The 22,200-nt window shown below is 49.7% G+C and overlaps 2 protein-coding genes across 2 annotated transcripts; one reads left to right on the top strand and one right to left on the bottom strand.

Annotated features, from left to right (window-relative positions):
- Window positions 1-829: 829 nt before the first annotated feature.
- On the top strand, window positions 830-3,973 carry LOC129713439 (prostate-associated microseminoprotein-like). Its single transcript, XM_055662494.1, has 4 exons — window positions 830-1,018; window positions 1,195-1,279; window positions 2,725-2,842; window positions 3,723-3,973. The coding sequence occupies exons 1-4, from the start codon at window positions 1,016-1,018 to the stop codon at window positions 3,850-3,852; spliced, it is 336 nt and encodes a 111-aa protein (XP_055518469.1). The 5' UTR covers window positions 830-1,015; the 3' UTR covers window positions 3,853-3,973.
- Window positions 3,974-16,296: 12,323 nt separating this feature from the next.
- On the bottom strand, window positions 16,297-18,973 carry LOC129713438 (beta-microseminoprotein-like). Its single transcript, XM_055662493.1, has 4 exons — window positions 18,861-18,973; window positions 18,477-18,561; window positions 17,606-17,741; window positions 16,297-16,526 (listed from the first exon to the last, which is right to left on the bottom strand). The coding sequence occupies exons 1-4, from the start codon at window positions 18,861-18,863 to the stop codon at window positions 16,406-16,408; spliced, it is 345 nt and encodes a 114-aa protein (XP_055518468.1). The 5' UTR covers window positions 18,864-18,973; the 3' UTR covers window positions 16,297-16,405.
- Window positions 18,974-22,200: the final 3,227 nt, after the last annotated feature.

Genomic DNA, 22,200 nt, shown 5'->3' with positions numbered 1-22,200 from the left:
AACGAGGCTCAGCGGTTCTCCTAAACCTGTGATCGGTTCCATCCAAACCATCATTTCAATAAGAAATGGGCTGGAGAATTATGCCCCTGTCCCACTTAGGAAACCTGAACGGAAACCTCTGGAGACTTTGAGCCCCACCCAAGGTTTCCGTGCGGTTCCCGGAGGTTGCAGGTGGTTGCCGGAGTTTGCAGGTAGTGGAAGCAGGTAGATAGACTTAATAAAAACCCCGGGAACCGCACGGAAATCTTGGGTGGGGCGCAAAGTCTCCAGAGGTTTCCGTTCAGGTTTCCTAATTGGGACAGGGGCATAAGAGTCTTGCTCAGATCAGGGAAATGGAGAAACAAACGGCATAGTTTTAACGTGAAGAGGGAAAGATATGATAGGAATCTGGGGCATCACATTTTGACACAAATGGAGGTGGGTGCTTGGAACGAGCTGCCGGAGGATGTAGTTGAAGCACAGACTATCACAAAGTTTAAGAAACAATTAGACATGTACATGATGGATAGATGGATATGCGCCAAACGCAGGCAAGTAGGACTAGTGTAGATGGGACATGTGGTCAGGGGCAGTTTAGACGTAGACGCGTTAGGGGTAGGGATAAATGTGTAAAACCGGAGGAGAATGACAAAGCCTCGCAGCAGCAGCCGTCACTGCTGGAGAGCAGTTAGACAAGTTCTCACAGTAGCATACAAAGGCATTTGGAGGGGTCCATGGAATGGAATAGTTTAGACGGACATGGGCTAAACACTCGCGGGTGGGACTAGCGGAGATGGGGCATTTTGAGAGACATGGTCTGCTTCAGCGCTCTAGGACTTTAAGGACGATACGCTGGTTGAAGTGAAAGGCGGGATCATCGAAACTCCGCCTCTTTTCTGAATAGATAAAACGCAGGCGGCACAAGCCAGGGTTCAAATGCAGGTTCCCGGGAGCGGAGAATGAAGTCTGCAGGCGGTGCCTCTGAGACAGAGATTGTCCGCTCTAACACTGAAGAGAAGAGTCTGGTTCGGAGATCATGGTATGTACTGATCGGGTTTGTGCATCCGACTGTTGCTGGTTGTTCAATAAAGAACCCAGCGCAGCTTTGAGTCGTTGAGTCCGATGTGATGGTGACAGGGACAAGGTGCAGTGTTAGTTACTTGACCACGTCGCTCACCAAGCTCTCCATCTCTCTCTCCCTCTATCCCTCTGCAGAAACACCTACTGTGCATCGCTCTGCTGCTTCTCGCTGCTCAGCCGTTGGAATCCGCCTGCTTCATTACGCCACAGCACATAAGCGGTAATCTATCGATATGAATCTCACTCTCAGATCCGGCAGTGAGACTCGGCCGACAACAGGGACTGAGCGGGGCATCACCAAAGCTCGTCACACTTGGTTCCGCGGTCGGGTAGGAGTCTGAGAGTAGTGGAGGTTGATGCCCCGACTAACCCTCAGTTGAGGGTGCGCTCCTCTGCTCCACTCCAGCTGAGGCATTGAACCTTGTCCACAGGTGGATTGAATGATCTCATCAGAATGAAGTACCGCTGCTCCTTTACACTGACCAATGTTTGTCCCTGAACAGCTGTTGATAGACCTGGTCATCAGGAGCCAATCGCCGGGCTGTGTGGGATCTTGTCGTGCACCCAATGGTAGCCACGGTTCCCGACAACAATGGCGACACTTCTCCGGCTCTTCATTGGCCGTGAGACGGGTTTCGCCCGGAAATTGTGAAAGTGCCCCATTTTTGACTGGTCCCGGCACCCACTGTCTGGATTAGTATTGGGGGTCACAGTGGGTCAGGGGTACACACTGTAATCAAGGGGCAACTGCGAAACCTACACGAATATGGAGTGATAGACACGAAATGATGGGGTCACTTGTCGGTTCAGGCAGCATTTCTGGAGAAAGGGAATAGGTGACGTTTCGGGCCCAGATATTTCTTCAGACCGCACCCGCGGACCCGCAGAGTTACTCCAGCATTTTGTGTCAATCTTCGGTGCAAACCAGTATCTGAAGTTTCCTCCGACAGTTATGGAGCGAGCTACTTGAACGGGCTGCTCCTTGTTTTCTGGCTCAACTTCAGTCCAACCGTACTAATCTGTGTGCACCCTGTGCGGGCGGGGAGGGGGGGGGGGGTGGGGGTAGACCAGAGGAGGACTCGTGTCTATCAACCTTGGCCTGGCCATTTGCGGCAGACGAGGGCTCCACACTAGCAGACTGCCCACATCTTCCCGGAATTGATGTTGGCGCCAGTTTGTACTTTGAAAAAGAACACCTAGTGTCCACTGACATCCGGGAGGCGATCCGGGGCGGCTGGCCGCCGCGAGGGTCTGACTGTCTCTTGAATCGGAACGTGGTGATTTGTTATTTGTTTGCGATCATTGACAGTCCAATATTATGGCGGTGGGTGTTTTGATATAGTTCCATGCATAAATAATTCTGTAAATAGCTGAATACATTGAATTTTATTTAAACAGATATGGATTGAATTCTAGTTTCCCCAGTTGGGCCTCCGAGATGAGTAACAGGGCGTTGGGTAGGGTGCTGATGTCGGAACCCGGCTGAAACGGTACCGTGCAGCCAAGTGCCAAGTCCGGGTCAGAGCACACGCTCTTCCCAATGGTCTGAAAGGCTCATTTCCAGGGTGAGTTAGTATTGAGGCAACACCCCGGACGCGCCACCCCTGCACAGTAACTCCACTCCCTGACGGGACATTCACCGTCCGCTGTGTTTATCACCAACAGCGAGGGGCTTCTGCCTTGACACAAACGACGGGACGTCTCATGAATTCGGGGAATATTGGTATAGCACCAACTGCTGGGAGTGCGTGTGTTCGCTCATTGGCTATATTTGTTGTGAACGGTAAGTAATTATCCGCCCGATCACAGAACTGGCACCGCAGGGCTGAAGGTGGCGGATAGGGGGGAGGGGGGGGGGGGGGGGGGGGGGGGGGGGGAGGGGGGGGGTCGAGGGAGGATGGGAGAGAGAGAGAGAGAGAGAGAGAATGCTGCACAGAGCTGTGATGCTTAACAAACTTTTGAGTCGGTTCACGGACTCGCAGAGACCGGGTTCCACCTGTATATCGAGAGTGAGAGGTTGCTGCCCCTGTCCGAATATCTGAAGGGGCTGTTCATCAAGGTTTGGTTGCATTTCAGCCCCACGATCCTGGTGTTTGGGCACACGGCAGGGAGTGGGGAGGGCCGATCGGGAAGGTGGGATCTCCCTGTTGGTTTGCTCCTGGGCCGGGCCAAGATACCCATTCGTGGATCCAGGCAGCGGGCGGTCGATGGTCACACCAGAGTCGGCTGCCTGCCCCTCTTCCGGGCTTACCTCTGTGCTCTTGTGTCCCTGGAGAGGGAACACGCGGTGTCCACTCCGTGAACGCTGGTCGCCGCGGGAGGTCGAGCGCATTGTAATAACGATTGCACCGTTGTGTTATAATGACTGATTGCTGTATAGTGACCATTGAACGTTTCTGTACTTTTGGTACAGTGTAATAAGCAATTGTTGTATAAAGTCCTTGGAACAGAAAATAAGAGGGCGGGGAGGTGGGGGTGGAGAGGGGGGGAGAGTGAGGGAGATGAAGTGATAAAGAGGTAGAAAGAAAAAATAAAGAAAGAGAGAAGGAAAGAGCGAGGGAGATTGAAACGTGATCAGGGTTGGATGTGAGGTTTGGATATTACTCTCCACCTGCACGCTCGGAGCGAGTCATTGATTATTGGTTCCCTAATCTGTTCCTTAGGTATTTCATGCCAGAAGGTTTCCCAGCCGATTGCATGTTAACTTTCGATATTCAGAATTGCCGGTTTCGTCTCAAAAAGAGGAAAAACCCGACTATCGACTGTCCAGTGGAAATCGTCGTTGGGAAATGAGCTGCGGTAAACAGGCAGTTCCCTTCCAATGTGGCGACATACATCAACGAGCCTTGACTCTTGCATGTAATGTAATGTAATGTAATGGCTCTTGCATCACAATAAACAAATACCAAACCTATACTGCCGTCGTCTTGTGACCCATCATTCAATACGAAATACGAAAGCGGCGTGAGATAAAGGAGGCTCTGGGACGTGACTGGCGCGTTTTGGAACTTGAGTGTTTGAGAAAAATTACATTGAACGAAATGTACGTTTAAGCAATTATAACAAGCACCCAAGACCCAAACAGTCTTTCCAGGTGAGGCAGGTCACCTGCACCTCTTCCAACGTCATCTATCGCATCCGCTGTTCCAGGTGTGAACTGCTCTACATCGGTGAGACCAAGCTTGGCGACCGCTTCGCCCAACATCTCCGCTCAGGTCGCAATAACCAACCTGATCCCTCGGTGGATCAGCACTTCAATCTACCCCCCCCCCCATGCCGAATCCGACCTTTCTGTCTTGGGTCTCCACCATGGCCAGAGTGAGTCCCGCAGCAAAATGGAGGAGCAGCACCTCGTATTTCGCTTGGATAGTTTACACCCCAGCGGTAAGAACATTGACCTCCAATTTCAGGTAGTCCTTGCTTTCTCCTTCCTTCCCCTTCCCAGCTCTCGCACAGCCCACTGTCTCCGCCTCTTCCTTTCTCCCCCCTTCCCCCACCCCGACATCAGTCTGAAGAAGGGTCTCGACCCGAAACGTCGCCTGTTGCTTCGCTCCATAGATGCAGCCTCACCCGCTGATTTTCTCCAACGTTTTTGTCTACCTTCGATGTTTCCAGCATCTGCAGTTCTTTCTTTAACATTAAAGATGGAGATGTTTTATATGATGTGATCAATGCAGTCTAACAAGGAATAGTTTGCCTTGGCTTGAAGAGGGCATTTAAAAGGGAGAAAATGCAGACGAACAAAGGGCCTGTCCCACTTGGGCGTTATTTGCGCATCACGCAGATGGCGCGCGAAGATTTTGTACATCCCAAAATCCTACGTCACCACGCACTATGCGTGCGTAATGCGTGCCATGCGCGCAGCATGTGCGCGGCGCGACGCGCGCATCGTGACGCGTAAATGATGTCGCGTAAATTACGCGCAAATGACGCCGAAGTGGGACAGGCCCTTTAATACGCCAAGTGTTTAGGAAGGGGAACTGTATGTTGGAATTCTTTTCAAGAGGATTGGAGTTTAGAAATACGGAGGTGTTGCAATAATTGCACACGATATCTGGAATCCTGGACACAGTGCTACCTTATTTAGGAAATCATATCCAGGCTTTGGACGTAGTTCAGAAGAAATTCATTGGACAACTTCCGTGGATGAGGGAGCTGTTCTGTCGTGAACAACTAAACAAATCTCGTTCAAATGCTTTTAGACTTTAGAAGAATGGGTATCGCTCTTCTTGAAACATATATAATGTTTAAGAGGTAATGCATGGCGGATTTCACAATGTTTTCATGCCTGGGTCAATCTCAAACGAGGGATGTCTGAAGAAGGGTTTCGGCCCGAAACGTCGCCTATTTTCTTCGCTCTAGATGCTGCTGCACCCGCTAAGTTTCTCCAACAATTTTGTGTACTTTCAAACGAGGGATGATGGTTACAAAATGTGAGCCAGTCATTTCAATCTGAGGTGAGTAGACAATTTATTGTTGCAGAGGGAGGTGAACCTCTTCGAATCTCTACCTCTGGATGGCGGGAATCCATCTGGGGTATTGGAAGAGAACATAGATCCATTTTTGAAACATTGAGGAATAAAGCAATCCAGTGCATCTGGTTTGGAGGAAGAGATTGGCTGTGGGTCAAATCAACGCCGATGACATTGAAAGGCAGAGCAACCTTGTGTATCCATGGGGTATTCCTGGTCCTATTTTGAAATGCCCTGATTGTAGAATTAGAAACATTGGGACCAGTATAGATTATTCAAGCGGCATACATACTGCATGAAAATCGAGAAACTGCAAATGCTGCAAAGACTCATCAGGTCAGGCTGTATTTATGGATAGAGGATTGGGTTGAAGACGCTGCATAGAAACTAACTTCATAATTCCTACATTATAATTAATCTGCCACACAATCTTTGTGCATGCTGATGCATCAGACAGTTTGGAAATGTTAATTTGGTCCCACAGTAAGTCACTGGTATAAATTGTGTTGACTTGCGCTCCTGCGCTTTACTCTGTAGAACTCCACGAAACATAGAAAATAGGTGCAGGAGTAGGACATTCGGCCTTTTGAGGCAGCACCGCCATTCAATATGATCGTGGCTGATCATCCAAAATCAGAACCCCGTTTCTGCCTTTCCCCACATCCCTTAATTCCGTTAGCCGCAAGAGCTATATCTAACTCTCCCTTGAAGACATCCAATGAATTGGCCCCCACTGCCTCGTGTGGCAGAGAATTCCACAGACTTGCAACTCTCTGGGTGAATTTGTTCCTCATCTCAGTCCTAAATGGCTTACCGCTTATGCGTAAACTGTGACCCTTAGTTCTGGACTACCCCAACATGAGGAATAATTTTCCTGTATTTAGCTTGTCCAATTCCTTGAGAATTTGATATGTTCTTATAAAATCCCTTCTCACCCTCCTAGATTCTAGTGAATATAAGCCCAGTCGTCCCATTCTTTCACCATATATCAGTCCCGCCATCCCGGGAATTAATCTGGTGAACCTACGCTGCACTCCCGCAAGAGCAAGAATGTCCTTCCTCAAATTAGGAAACCAAAATTGCACACAATACTCCAGGTGCGGTCTCACCAGGGCCCTGTACGACTGCAGTTGGACCTACTTGCTCCGATGCTCAAATGAACATGCATTTGCTTTCCTCACAGCCTGCTGCACCTGGCCTCTGGCACACTCCATTGCAAACCTTGTGAGTGCAATACCCACCCCTCCATCACATCCTTCGGCACCATGCAGATGCGCCACAACACCTACCAGAGGCTCCTCTTCCGTACGCCTTTTTCTTATTAAAATAATGGTCCAGAAGACGTAAAGAGAATAAGTTTGCTATGCGTTTATTGCGATGCAGACATTACATGCAAGAGTCAAGGCTCCTGTATCCCATTAACAAAAGCCTCCACATGGGAAAGGAGCTGCCTGTTTATTCCATCTCATTTTCCATTAGCTGTGTGCTCTGGACAGTCGACAGACCGGTCATTTATCAGGTGCACACGATACATACAAGCCTCCACATCGAGAGTTACGATACAATTGTCAGCGTAACTAGTTGGCATGAAAAGCCTGTGGAACAGATAGAGAACCAATGATGAACTATTCGGAATCACAGAAAAGATGCTCATAGAAGGAGGCCCTCGGGTACTTCCCCATAACCATAAAACTATTAAGCACTACAATCTCAAAATTATCTCTGATCTACATATGGTGTTGCTGCTGCAATTAAGAATTACATTGCTCCGTTTCAGGACATACGACAACAAAACACTATTGATTCTTAAAATTCCGTTTGCCACAATTATCCAGAGTGGCACCAACGGTGTTGGAGGAATCAGGGGTTATGGGCGTTGCGCTGAAGGGCCGGTGTTCGTGCTGTGTGAGTCTATGGTTTGCTTCAAGTATTACCGCCCAACACGCCATTACATCCGTCTATTCCTCCGCCAAGCCGCCGCCAGTCCTACATAGAATTAGATCCCGGGTCAAGCCTTCCCTTGTGTCATAGAAACATAGAACATAGGAGCAGGAGTAGGCCATTTGACCCTTCGAGCCAGCACCGCCATTCATTGTGATCATGGCTGATCGTCCCCTATCAATAACCCGTGCCTGTCTTCTCCCCATATCCCTTGACTCCACTAGCCCCTAGAGCTCTGTCCAACTCTCTCTTAAATCCATCCAGTGATTTGGCCTCCGCTGCCCTCTGGGGTAGGGAATTCCATAAATTCGCAACTCGCTGGGTGAACATTTTTTCTCACCTCAGTGTTAAATGACCTCCCCTTTATTCTAAGACGGTGGCCCGTGTGTCGGGTTTGGTACGGATATGGAGAGGCCGGCGTTCGGGGGTGTTTTGTATAGTATGCCCGTCTATTTCCAATCCATCGCCAAGCCACACGGATGTGTTCGTGGCTTCAGCGCCACCCAACCGTGCCACGTGGCTCCATTTCAGCCACAGCGATCAGATTGTCATTAGAAACGGGAATAGTCCGCGAGGATTGGCGTACTGCGCATGTTGTTCCATTCTTTAAAAAGGGTTCTAAGAGTAAAGCTAGCAATTATAGACCTGTTAGTTTGACTTCAGTGGTGGGCAAATTAATGGAAAAGATACTTAGAGATAATATATATAAGCATCTAGATAAACCGGGTCTGATTAGGAACAGTCAACATGGATTTGTGCCTGGAAGGTCATGTTTGACTAATCTTCTTGAATTTTTTGAAGAGGTTACTAGGGAAATTGACGAGGGTAAGGCTGTGGATGTTGTCTATATGGACTTCAGTAAGGCCTTTGACAAGGTTCCTCATGGAAGGTTGGTTAAGAAGGTTCAACTGTTGGGTATAGATGCAGGAATAGCAAGATGGATTCAGCAGTGGCTGAATGGGAGAAGCCAGAGGGTAATGGTGGATGGCTGTTTATCAGGTTGGAGGCAGGTGACTAGTGGGGTGACTCAGGGATCTGTGTTGGGTCCTTTGTTGTTTGTGATGTACATCAATGATCTGGATGAAGGTGTGGTAAATTGGATTAGTAAGTATGCAGATGATACCAAGATAGGGGGTTGTGGATAATGAAGTGGATTTCCAAAGTCTACAGAGTGATTTAGGCCATTTGGAAAAATGGGCTGAAAGATGGCAGATGGAGTTTAATGCTGATAAATGTGAGGTGCTACACCTTGGCAGGACAAATCAAAATAGGACGTAAATGGTAAATGGTAGGGAATTGAAGAATACAGTTGAACAGTGGGATCTGGGTATAACCGTGCATAATTCCTTGAAGGTGGAATTTCATATAGATAGGGTGGTAAAGAAAGCTTTTGGTATGCTAGCCTTTATAAATCAGAGCATTGAGTATAGAAGCTGGGATGTAATGTTAAAATTGTACAAGGCATTGGTGAGACCAAATCTGGAGTATGGTGTACAATTTTGGTCGCCCAATTATAGGAAGGATGTCAACAAAATAGAGAGAGTACAGAAGAGATTTACTGGAATGTTGCCTGGGTTTCAACAACTAAGTTACAGAGATAGGTTGAATAACTTAGGTCTTTATTCTCTGGAGCGCAGAAGGTTGAGGGGGGACTTGATAGAGGTCTTTAAAATGATGAGAGGGATAGACAGAGTTGATGTGGACAAGCTTTTCCCTTTGAGAATAGGGAGGATTCAAACAAGAGAACATGACTTCAGAATTAAGGGACAGAAGTTTAGGGGTAATATGAGGGGGAACTTCTTTACTCAGAGAGTGGTAGCGGTGTGTAATGAGCTTCCAGTGGAAGTGGTGGAGGCAGGTTCGTTGGTATCATTTAAAAATAAATTGGATAGGCATATGGATGAGAAGGGAATGGAGGGTTATGGTATGAGTGCAGGCAGGTGGGACTAAGGGGAAAAAAAAGATGTTCGGCACGGACTTGTAGGGCCGACATGGCCTGTTTCCGTGCTGTAATTGTTATATGGTTAGATCGTGTGAGCTGAACGGTGTGGGATTACTTACATATCACAGCATGCAGTACCGTCGGACGTGCACGTGCATCGGCGGCATTCGAGGTCCTTCCATTTATCGCCTAATTTATAATGCGTCCCGTAGAATTTATCAATGCACGTGTCGGGCGGCGGGAATATTCCCGCAGCTGTTGGTGACAAAGAGAGCGGTTGGTCAGTGTCCCATCTGGGCGTGCAGTGACTCGACGTCGTGGCGAAGCCCTGGTGCTGGCTCAACGACCGCACCCAGGAAATGTGCCATTCTGGTGTTTGGGAAGAGTCAGGGTCTGTTCCAGGTAGCACTGAACGGGCCTGGGCCTTGGCGTCAAGCTGCCGTTTCGCCCGGGTTCTGTTTGAAACGGCCCGACCTAACACCCAGCCCGCGGCGCCGAGCCGCCACGGAGTGTCTTCACGGTGCCATTGGGCACCACGTGCTCTTTTGCATTGGACAGTTGGGCGCCGCCGTGACCCAAATAGGGACAGACAGTCGGCTCGGTTAGAGCTCTCGTCAACCTGGCGCCGTGACCCACTAATGGCCCGCTTGTCCAGGCCACCCTCTTATCTTCCCTCTCCCCTCCGCACTTAAAAAAAATCCTACCAGTGTTTATTCATTTAAATACAGATACAAAATCAAGACTGCCATTGGCAGTTTACAATCTAACAGTTATAAGATTAAGTTATTGTCAACTTTATCTACAGCAGACTCGACCCCCGCGGCGACCACCCATCACGGATGGCCTCCAGAGTTCCCACGGACACTGCGTGCTCGCTCTCCAGGGACTCGCGGGCACGGACGTAGACCTGGAAGAGGGACAGGCAGCCGACTCGGGCAGATCACGTCAACTGGACCCGTGATGGCCTCCAGAGTTCCCACGGACACTGCGTACACTACAATAAAACAAGCCAGGGACCCACCACCATAAATACAATACAAACATATATCCATAATAAACTATTATACAATTATGATACAATCCTTATTGAGGATACATTCAACACCCTGCGGAGCCCAGCGGTCCCTGAACTCCCTCAGGGTGCCCACAGACAGGGCGTATTCCCTTTCTAATCCCACCCGGGCACGGACATATCCCCGGAAAAGGGGCAGGCAGCTGGCCCGGGTAGAGCCCTCCGCCGCCTGGCGCCGTGACTCGCGGATGGCCATCTTGGCCAGGCCCAGGAGCAACCCGACAGGGACACCCGCTCCCCCACCAACCTCCCACCCCTTTCTCCCTCCCTCCAGACCCTCCCCCGTCCGCACCGGGTGATCAAAGATCAGGATGATGGGGGACTGAAGCGGAGCCAGTAAGAAGGGAGCAGCCCATTCTCGTAGCTCACCCGATACTTTGGTAGGCCTCGCCGTTGCCCCTGGTTAAAGTAGGAACCCTTGACACAATGGGGTCCACGCTGCGGGTCCCAGGACCGGTCACTGGTTTGGGAGGAACTTCTGGGGGCACTTTCACCATTCTCAGGGAAAACGCATCTCGGCGAATGAGGAGCTGGCGAGATGCCGCCATTGTAACAGATTAGCGTGGACTCCATTACGAGCCCAGCATGACCTGTTCTATCAAAAACTGTTGAGGGTCAAATATTGACCGTGGTTCAGGGGTGGCTGCATATCATTCTGAGGAGATCCCCTGGGCACGGTTCTGTGCCTCAGCTGAGGTGCAATAGAGGAGCGCTCCCTCAATTGAGAATTGGTCGGGGCATCAACTCCACTATCCTCAGACTCCAACCCGACCGAGGAACAGGCGGGATGTCAAATGTGATGGCCGTTGGCGCTGGACCTGAATATGATGTACCGCTCCCCAATGTCGGCTAAGTATTAGCGACGGATCTGAGAGAAGGATTGACATAGATAATTACCGTTTGCCCTCTGTGGCTGAATGGAACAGGCGGAATCCGTCAGCTGAACAGCGAGAAGCAGCAGAGCGATGCACATAATGAGGTTCTGCAAGGGGGGGGGGGGGGGGGGGGGGGGGGGGGAGAAAGAGAGAGCTTAATGAACGACGTGGTTAACACTGCAACATGTCCGTGTCTCTGCTACCTCGGACGGCGGTTGTGCATCGAATTGGAGCTGCGCTGGGCCGTTTACTGAAGACCAAGCAACAGACAGACGCACAAATTGATCCGTACATACCATGCCAACCAGGTCGCTTCTCCCAAGTGTCCGAGTTGACAAGCTCTGTTCCGCTGCCGACGTCATTACCCACTCTCGAGAACCGGCCTTTTAACTTAAGCTTGATGCTGCCAATGGCCAGTCCATTCAGAGTAGAGATTTTGTTCCGCTGGGCCTCCACAAACCAGTGCCCCCCCCCCCCCCCCCTCCCTCCTCTGTAATAGCTGCTGAAAAACGTCTCAATCCTTTGAAGATGTTGTCCTCCTCTTCCTGATGGGAGTCCTGAGATCCACTCTCACTGCTGCCCCACTGTGATTCCTGCTACTATCTGCTATCCTTTGCCCCGCCCCTCCTTTATTCCAGTTCCCCCCGCCCCTCCCCCCCACCTTCAATTTCACCCCAATCAGTCTGAAAAGTGTCGCCTCCCGAAATACCACCCATCTATGTTCCCCAGAGATGTTGCCTAACCCACGGAGTTACTCCAACATATCGCGTCTTATTTTGTAATTTAAATCTTGTTACAGGCCCTGCCTTCAGTGCCTCGTCTGGCAACTCATGCATCCACCGTGTGAAAAAGTTGACGCCGGCGCTCCTATTAAATTTCTCCTTAAATTCATATCCTCTGGTGATTTATTCCCCAACTCCGCGTAAAATACTCTGCACATTGAATCTATCTATTTCCTTTATGATTTTACACACCTCTATGTCCACACCTCATGCTTCTGCGCTGCCAAGGTCGCAGCGCCCCCAACCTCTCTCTATAGCTCAGGCAATCGAGTTTTGACAACATCAGTTTATCGAAGACCAAACAACAGCCAAATGCCGAAAGCTGCACCGTACATACCATGGTCTCCCAACCAGGTCGCTTCTCCCAAGTGTCTGAGCTGGCTACTTCTTTTCTGGTGACACCGCCTGCAGATTTGATTCTCCGCTCTCGAGAACCGCTCTTTTAACTGTTCCTTCTGCTACAGTGACCGATCCACTCAGAGTAGAGGTGGGCTTCCACTGGCCCCACCTTTCACCCCACTGGCCTCCACGGCAAGTGCTCCTCCTCTGTGGTTACCCGCTGCTACCTGCGGCTCTTTAGTCTCCCCTTCCTCTCCTCGTGTTATCTCTCCTCCCCCCCCCCCCCCCCCACCACCACCCAGTCAGTTTGATCTCACCCGAAACGCTCGTCATCGATGCTGCCTGACCCACTGACTTAATCGACCATTCTGTGTATTTTGTTGTTTAGAATCATACGTTGTGGAAACAGGCCCTTCGGCGCAACGTGCCCACGCCGGCCAACAATGTTCCAGCTACACTGGTCCCACTTGCCTGCGCCTGGTCCATATCCCTCCACACCTGTCCTAGCCATATACCTGTTTAACTGTTTCTTAAACGATGGGGTAGTCCCAAACTCAACTACCTACTCTGGCAGCTGCTCCATACACCCACCACCCTCTGTGTGATAAAACATACCCCTCGGATTCCTATCAAATCATTACCCCTTCACCTTGAGCCTGTGTCCTCCGGTCTTCGATTCCCCTACTCTGGGCAAGGGACTCTGTGCATCTACCCGAACTATTCCTCTCATGATTTTGTACACCTCTATAAGATCCCCCCTCATCTCCCGTGCACTCCTGCCTGTGCAACCTCTCCCTAAAGCTCTCACCCTCTATACCTGGCAGCATCCTTGTAAATCTTTTCGGAACCCTTTCAAGCTTGACAATATCTCTCCTATAACACGGTGTCCAGAACTGAACACAATATTCTAAATGCGGTCTCATCAACATCTTACCCAACTGCACATGATCTCCCAACTTCTATACTCAATACCCAGCAACTAATCCTCCGCCAACATGGCCAATCGATCTAGATCCTTCTGTAATGTTTCACAACCATCTTCGCTATCTGCCACTCACTAAAACCACTCATCAGCAAACTTGCTAATTTTGCCCTGTATGTTCTCATCCAAATCATTGATACAGATGACAAATAGTAACGGACCCAGCCTGACACCGGCTACGGGTGCTGTCTGTAAGGACCTACGTGGGTTTTCTCCGACATCTTCGGTTTCCTCCCACGATCCAAAGACATACATGTTTGTAGGTTAATAGGCTTGGTAAAATGTAAACAAATTCCCCAGTGGGTGTAGCATAGTGCTGGGATCGGTGGTCGGCGCGGACCCGGTGGGCCGAAGGGCCTATTTCTGTTCTGTATCCCTAAACCAAATTAAACTAAAACCACTAGTCACAGGCCTCCAGTCCAAGAAGCAACCTACCACCATCACCCCCGGCTTCCTTCCATGGAACCATGTTGCGATCCATTCCGTTATCTCTCCTTGGATCCCATTCGATTTAACCTCCCAGAGCAGCCTGCCATGCGGAAACGTGTTGAATGCCTTACTGAAATCCATGCACTCAGCATCTAAAGCTCTGCCCTCATAGACCTTTTTGGTCACGTCTTCAAAAATATCAGTTATGAGACACGACCTCCCATGCACAAAACCATGCTGACCATTTCTAATCAGCCCCTGCCCATACAACTGTCTGTATATCCTATCCCTCAGAAGGCGCTCTAATATCTTTCCAACAACAGATGATAAGCTCACCGCCTATAGTTCCCAGCATTTTCCCAGCAGCCGTTCTTGAAAAGAGACACAACATTGGCCACCCTCCAGTCTTCCAGCACCTCTCCCGTATTTAAGGACGAATCGTAAAATTCAACCAGGGCTCCCGCAATTTTCTAACTTCCCACAATGTCCTTGGATATATCTGATCAGGCCCTGGAGGTTTATCTACCTTCATACACGACAGTGCCTTCAGTACTTCTTCGATGGTAACACTGACTGCTCTCAACACACTTCCATTGACTGCCCCAAGTTCTTCAGTCCTAATGTAAATACAGATCTGCGGTAAATACAGAGGAGAAATACTCATTGAGGACCTTGCCCATCTCCTGGGGCTCCATATAGAGGTGACTGCTTTGCTTCCTGAGAGGTCCAACTCTCTCTCTAGTTACCCTTTCTCCCCTTATGTATTTAATAAAGCTTTTGGGATTGTCCTTAATGCTATCTCCTGGCCCCTATTTGCCATTTGATCTCCTTTTTAAGTTTACTCATTGGTTCCCGAAACTCCTCCAGGGTTGAACATGATCCCAACTACCTATACCTGTCCCTTCTTGTTTTTGACCAACGCCCCAAATTTCACTAGTCAGCCAAACTTCTTTCCATCTGCCTGTTTTGCCCTTCACTCTAATGGGAACGTACATATTCTGAGCTTTCGTTAGCACACTTTTAAAAACATCGCACTTAGCGATGTTCCTTTCCCCTCGAATAACCTGTTTCAGTCAACTTCAGCGAGACCCTCAAAGTAGGCCTTACCCCAGATGAGCATTTTAACGAGTGGACCCTCTCCGTGCCTGTCCATAACTATCTTAATCTTAATCGAACTGTGATCACTGGTCCCAAAAGGCTCCTCCACAAATACTTAATTAACTTGCCTACCCAAATTCCCAATACGAGATCCAGTGTTGCCCTCTCGCGTGTAGGGCCCCCCTAAATACTGCTTAAGAAAACTTTCCTGAATACGTTTGAGGAATTGCACCCCATTTAAACACTTCACACTATGATTTTCCTAGTCTATATTGGGAATGTTAAAATCCCCTACCACAACAACCTTATTAGACCCTCAGCTGTCTGCAATCTCCCGGCATATTTGTTCTTCTAATACCCGTTGACGATTCGGGGGACTGTAGTACACCCCCAACAAGGTGACCATCCCTTTCTTGTTCCACAGCTCCACCCATATAGCCACACTAGACAATCCATCCATAATGTCACGTATGATCACGGCCATGATATCCCTCTTGATCAGCAACCCCCCGCCCCCCCTCCTCCTGTGCCATCACCCCTGTCTCTACAGAAGCTCCTGCACCCCGGAACGTTGAGCTGCCAGTCCTGCCCCTCCATTAACCAGGTTTCATCCATGGCTACAACGTCCCAGTCACTCGTACCTCTCCACGCACTAAGCTCATCTGCCTTAACCATCAGGCCCCTTGCATTAAAATACGTTTAAACCAACCCTTCCTCCTGGCTCTCCGCCATTCACCTGCCTTTTCTGTCCACTACCCTTTCCCACACCAACCTCCATACCATCTCCAGGACTCTTACGGGCCTTTATCCCTTATCCTGGTGATATAGCACTTAATTTGTGTTATTAATTGCAATGTAACCTATTATCACATCTATGCTGCATTCCAACATTTTACCAACTGCTGGTGTCGGTCAGTAGTCCTCTGTTTTGTTTCTCCCTCCAGTTGTGAGCTCACATGCGGCACCGTCCCATCTGCAGGATGCAATCCAAGCTGAATTTAAGTGTGTAATATGATCAATGATTCTAAATACAACAAGCGCTTCATTCAAAATTATGGATAATTAAATATTTGAAATGTAATACTTTTCAGTTAAATGAATTATTTCATAGATGTTGCTACTGATATTAATGTTATCCCCTTCCCCACTTCCAGTTGAGCAGATTCTTAAAACGTTTACTTGCATGCGCCCCAACTCACAATTTCTCAGGCGCTCAAGTTCCCAAATGCGCCAAAACATTCCCCAAAGTCTCCTCATATTCACCCCCATTTCGTACTAAAATGATGAAACCGACGACAGAATATATTTGGTATATGTTTATTGCGATGCAGGCATTACATGCAGGAGGCAACGCTTCTGTATCCCATTGAGGAAATGTCTCCACGTTGGAAGGGAGTGGCCGGCTTATTGCAGCTCATATCCCATGCACTGGACACTCGACAGACGGGTCGGACTCCACGTGGGCTCGAAACTCACAAGCTTCACGATCGAAAAGTACGTTACAACCTTTTGGGAAACTAGTTGGCGTGGAATACCTGAGGAACAGATCAGAGATTCAATGGTGAACGATTCGGAACGTCAAAGTCACCAAGGATGTTCACAAAAGCAAGCCCCCCCCAAAAGCAACCCCCCCCCCCAGCCTTTTTCTCTGCAGCTATCAGGCTATTAAACACAACGACCTCCAAATGAGCTCCAGACTACATAGACTTGGGGATATTGTCCCTGTCGTTTCACTATTATTGTCTGTATGTGTGCAATAGTAATCGGTTATGGTGGACAATCGGCAATAACGGACACTGCCTCATGATCAATTGTAACGAAGGTTTATATATGTGTGGGTGTGTGTGCGTGCGCGTACGTGTGTGTGTGTGTGTGTTTGTGTGTGCGTGTGCGTGTGCGTGTGTGTGTGTGTGTTTGTTGTGTGTGTGTATACACATTAATTTTGAAAAAGGCACAAAAGTGTTGGAGTAACTCAGAGGCTCAGACTGCAACTCTTCTGCATCATACACAAGTAAGTTTGGATTTCATTTTTCTCTCTGTGACATATGACAACAAGACACTCTTAAACAAGAAGGGCATCGACGGAAAAGTCACCCATTCCTTCTCTCCAGAGATGCGGCCTGTCCCACTCCCACTGAGTTACTCCAGCCCATGCGGTTTTTTAAAATATAAACCAACATCTGAAGTTCCATGTTCCATGTCCCATGTTAGACTTAAATGAGCTAGGGTGGGATTCGAGTAAAATGGGCAGTTGACGGTCGGCATGGGCTCTGTGGATTGAAGGGCCTGTGTCCTTGCCGTGTGTCTCTATGGCTGACTCCGACAGTACATTATTGTCCCCCATGCAGTTCCTCCTTTCCTCCCTCCACCAAGACTCCTCCACCGATCCCAACCTAAAACCAGCTTCAGGCCCGAGCTTGTGTGTCGGGTTTCGCGCAGAGATGGGGAGAGTCGGCGCTCGGGCCGTTCCGTCGACTATGCCCATCATGTCCTAATCCATCGCCCACCCCATACGGCTCACTGACTGGCATCGCCAATACCCACCCTAGTCCCACGATGCCATTTCAGCCGCTGGGGTCAGATCATGTGCTCTGGATGGCGGAGGATTACTTACATCTCACAGCATTCATAACCATTAGATGAACACACGCAGTTCAGACAGTTGGCATTTTTCCAACTTTCTCCGATGTCATGAGCCGTCCCATCAGATTTATCAATACACCCCAGGGGCGCTGGGGGTTTGCCTTTGGCTGTTGGAGATAAAACAAAGCACAGCGGATGGTCAGTGTCTTATCGGGGAGTGGAGTGGCCCGAGGACATGGGTGGGAGAGGGACTCTTGTGGTCGTTCAACACCAACGCACCCATGAAATGAGCCGTTCGGACGTGTGAGGAGAGCCAGCACCCAGCCTCTTGTGTACTGACCCGGACCTGGCCCTTGGCCGCACGGTACCGTTCAACCCGGGTTCAGTCTGCTGCCCCCCCCCCCACCGTAACCTCCCCCCCCCCCCCCCCCAGCGCTCCTGGAACACCACCATCAAAGAGACTATAGGAGCCACCATGGTGCCAGTGGCCACTGCGTGTTCTTTTTCAAGGGACAGCCGGGCGCCGTCGTAACCCCGGAATAGAGGCAGGCAGTCGGCTCGGGTGGAGCCCTTGTCTGCCTGGCGCCGGGTCCCACTAATGACTAACTGGCACGGCACAGCGGCGCAACGGTAAAGTTGCTGCCATACAGCACCAGAGATCCGAGTTCAACCCGGATTACGGGTGCTGTGTGTAAGGAGTTTTGCGCATTCTCCCTGTGACCGCGTGGGTTTTCTCCGGCACTCCGGTTTCCTCGCACACTACAAAGCCCTGCAGGTCTATAGGTTAATTGGCTGACGTAAATTGTCCCTAGTGTCCCTAATTGCCCCTAGTCCCTCGAACTCGTGTACGGGCGATTGTTGGTCCGCGCGGTCTCGGCGGGTCGAACTGCCAGATCGATTACCTCTTTTGTGGTGTCGCTGAAAGAAGCAGGCGGATTCGGACAGCTGAGCAGCGAGAAGCAGCAGAGCGATGCACAGGAGGAGTTTCTGCGGAAGCATGGAGGGAGATAAATAAGAAGCTCGATGATCGACCTGCTTAAGTTACGTATGCCCCTGTCCCACTTAGGAAACATGAACGGAAACCTCTGGAGACTTTGCGCCCCACCCAATGTTTCCCTGCGGTTCCCGGAGTTTCAGGTAGTGGAAGCAGGTAGGGAGACTGACAAAACCCCCCGGTGGAAAAGGGGCATTAGAGTGCAACATGTCCCTGTCACTATCACCGCGGAAGGCGCCTGTACAGCGATCACCCAGCAACAGACAGATGCGCAAAGCTGATCCGTACATACCATGATGTCCCAACCAAACTGCTCTCCCCAGTGTCTGAGCGATCAACCTCTGTCCCGCTGGCAACGTCTGCAGACTTTATTCTCCGCCTTGGAGAACCAGTATTTCAACTTTCACGAATAGAGGTGGAGTCTCGCTGGTCCCACCTTTCAACTCACTGGCCTCCGCAACCTCCATATCACCGCTCGAGTCATAGTCATGCAGCAACGAAACTGCCCCTTAGCCCAATTTACCCATGCCGACCAACATATCCCACTTATGAAGATTGTTCCCGATGTTGGGGAAGTCCAGGACAAGGGGTCACAGTTTGAGGATAGAGGGGGAATCCTTTAGGACCGAGATGAGAAAAACATTTTTCACACAGAGAGTGGTGAATCTCTGGAACTCTCTGCCACAGAAGGTAGTTGAGGCCAGTTCATTGGCTATATTTAAGAGGGAGTTAGATGTGGCCCTTGTGGCTAAAGGGATCAGGGGGTATGGAGAGAAGGCAGGTACAGGATACAGAGTTGGATGATCAGCCATGATCATATTCAATGGCGGTGCAGGCTCGAAGGGCCAAATGGCCTACTCCTGCACCTATTTTCTATGTTTCTATGCTGGTCCCCGCTAAACGTGTTTGCTCCGTGTCTCTTTAAACCTTTCCCATCCATGAGCCCGTCTAAATTTAATTTAATGCCATTGCGAGACCTCCTCCCCCAATGTGATTCAAGCTGCTACGCTTTGTCCTGCCTTGATATTTTCCAGTCTCCTCCAGGACGGCGGAATATCACCTACCGTGGACAGCATTCATAACCATCGGACACATTCACGCAGTCGGGGTTCAACGAACTTCTTCCGAGTTGATAAACTTTGTGTCAAAACACGCGCTCCAGGCTTGCAAGATGACGATCAATACACCTGCCCCCGAAGGAAGAAAAGGTGACTTCTGTCCCCCATTCCCGTCACATTCAGGTGATGTTGAACCTACGGGGTTGGACATTGCGGAATGGTGCTCAACACCCACGTGGGAATTATTCCAAGGTACTCAAAAATGCTGGAGAAACTCAGCGGGTGCAGCAGCATCTATGGAGCGAAGGAAATCTGAGGAAGGACAATATTGCCATAGAGGGAGTACAGAGAAGGTTCACCAGATTGATTCCTGGGATGTCAGGACTGTTTTAGGAAGAAAGACTGGATAGACTTGGTTTATACTCTCTAGAATTTAGGAGAGTGAGAGGGGATCTTATAGAAACTTACAAAATTCTTAAGGGGTTGGACAGGCTAGATGCAGGAAGATTGTTCCCGATGTTGGGGAAGTCCAGGACAAGGGGTCACAGCTTAAGGATAAGGGGGAAATCCTTTAAAACTGAGATGAGAAGAACTTTTTTCACACAGAGAGTGGTGAATCTCTGGAACTTTCTGCCACAGAGGGTAGTTGAGGCCAGTTCATTGGCTATATTTAAGAGGGAGTTAGATGTGGCCCTCGTGGCTAAGGGGATCAGAGGGTATGGAGAGAAGGCAGTTACGGGATACTGAGTTGGATGATCAGCCATGATCATATTGAATGGCGGTGCAGGCTCGAAGGGCCGAATGGCCTACTCCTGCTCTTAATTTCTATGTTTCTATGAAATAGGTAACGTTTCGGGCCGAAACCCTTCTTCAGACTGATGCAGGGTGGGGAGGGCAGGGAGAAGAAAGGAGAAAGGAAGAGGAGGAGCCAGAGGGCTGAGGGATGGGTCGAGACAGTTCGAGGGCTAAGGAAGGGGAGGAGACAGCAAGGGCTAACAAAATTGGGAGAATTCAATGTTCATGCCCACCGGATGCAGGCTCCTCAAGCGGAATATGAGCTGCTGTTCCTCCAATTTCCGGTGTTGCTCACTCTGGCAATGGAGGAGACCCAGGACAGAGAGGTCGGATTGGGAATAGGAGGGGCAGTTCAAGTGCTGAGCCACCGGGAGGTCAGGTAGGTTCTTGCGGACCGAGCGGAGGTGTTCGGCGAAACGATCGCCCAACCGCCGCTTAGTCTCCCCGATGTAGATCAGCTGACATCTAGAGCAGCGGATGCAGTAGATGAGGTTGGAGGAGATACAGGTGAACATATGTCACACCTGGAACGACTGCTTGGGTCCTTGAATGGAGTCGAGGAGGGGAGGTAAAGGGACAGGTGTTGCATTTCTTGCGGTTGCAACGGAAAGTGCCCGGGGAGGGGGAGGGGGGGGTGGTACGGGAGGGATGGGAAGAATTGACAAGGGAGTTGCGGAGGGAGTGGTCTTTGCGGAAGGCAGACATTGGGGGAGATGGGAAGATGTGGTGAGTGGTGGGGTCACGTTGGAGGTGGCGAAAATGAGTAGGATTATTTGTTTTATGTGACGGCTGGTGGGGTGAAAGGTGAGGACTAGGGGGACTCTGCCCTTGTTGCGAGTGCGGGGATGGGGAGAGAGAGTAGTGTTGCGGGGTATGGAAGAGACCCTGGTGCGAGCCTCATCTATGGTGGCGGAGGGGAATCCCCGTTCCCTGAAGAATGAGGACATTTCAGATGTCCTGGTGTGGAACGCCTCATCCTGGGAACAGCTGCGGCGTAGGCGGAGGAATTGGGAGTAGGGGATGGAGTCCTTACAGGAGGGAGGGTGGGAAGATGTGTAGTCCAGATAGGTCAGCAGGTTTATAGTGGATGTCGGTCAGGAGTTGGAGATGGTGAGGTCAAGGAATGGTAGGGAAGTGTCGGAAATAGAATGGGATTATTCCTTATCTTTGTAAGAGAACAGTTGAAGTGGGAAGGAATAAAAACACATATAGGCTGTGGGCCGAGCATCAAAAATCTGTCTAGAAACCGATTTTCGTGACCCTCGTCACGGAACTACATGAAAATGTCCACAAATTTCGATGAAATATAATTGAGAAGGAAGTCCAGACAGTTGAACATTAATTCATTAAACTAATTAGAAAATGAGATCGGGAAAGAAAGCGCCATCTGATGGCCAATGCCCATATTACACCATGGGCAGCCTATTTCCGTGCTGCAGTCCATTTAAACTATATATTATTATACCTGCTTAAATAGGAAATTTAATGAGACTGTAGCAAAGGTCCCAGGTTTTAAGGGCTCGTGAACCTGCCTAATTAAAGGGCCAGGACAGACCCTTTGGGTCACGAAACTGCGCCAAAAAAGTTCCTCGGCCCACAGCTTATAAGTTTCATTGTAGTACGGAATGACTCGGACGAGACGTTAAGAAGATTTGTGGCAAACAAGCTTCAACCAATACCACATCTCCATGCTGATTGGAAGACACTGACTAAGGAGGGTGAAATTGTTATACATGACTGGCCTGGGAACGCATTCGGATGCATGGCAGAGAAGCAGAG

Source organism: Leucoraja erinacea, chromosome 35, assembly GCF_028641065.1.
Source record: "Leucoraja erinacea ecotype New England chromosome 35, Leri_hhj_1, whole genome shotgun sequence".
In the NCBI taxonomy this organism is placed as follows: domain Eukaryota; kingdom Metazoa; phylum Chordata; class Chondrichthyes; order Rajiformes; family Rajidae; genus Leucoraja; species Leucoraja erinaceus.
This window is presented reverse-complemented; position numbering and strand designations above follow the sequence as displayed.

What these genes read in the sequence shown, in the direction of transcription:
- LOC129713439 (XM_055662494.1), top strand. An exon ending in TACGCCACAGCACATAAGCG is followed by an intron (nt 1,280 to 2,724) that starts GTAATCTATCGA and finishes TATCACCAACAG; the next exon opens with CGAGGGGCTTCTGCCTTGAC. An exon ending in GGCTATATTTGTTGTGAACG is followed by an intron (nt 2,843 to 3,722) that starts GTAAGTAATTAT and finishes TCTGTTCCTTAG; the next exon opens with GTATTTCATGCCAGAAGGTT.
- LOC129713438 (XM_055662493.1), bottom strand. An exon ending in TCAGCGACACCACAAAAGAG is followed by an intron (nt 17,742 to 18,476) that starts GTAATCGATCTG and finishes TATCTCCAACAG; the next exon opens with CCAAAGGCAAACCCCCAGCG. An exon ending in GGTTATGAATGCTGTGAGAT is followed by an intron (nt 16,527 to 17,605) that starts GTAAGTAATCCT and finishes TCTGTTCCTCAG; the next exon opens with GTATTCCACGCCAACTAGTT.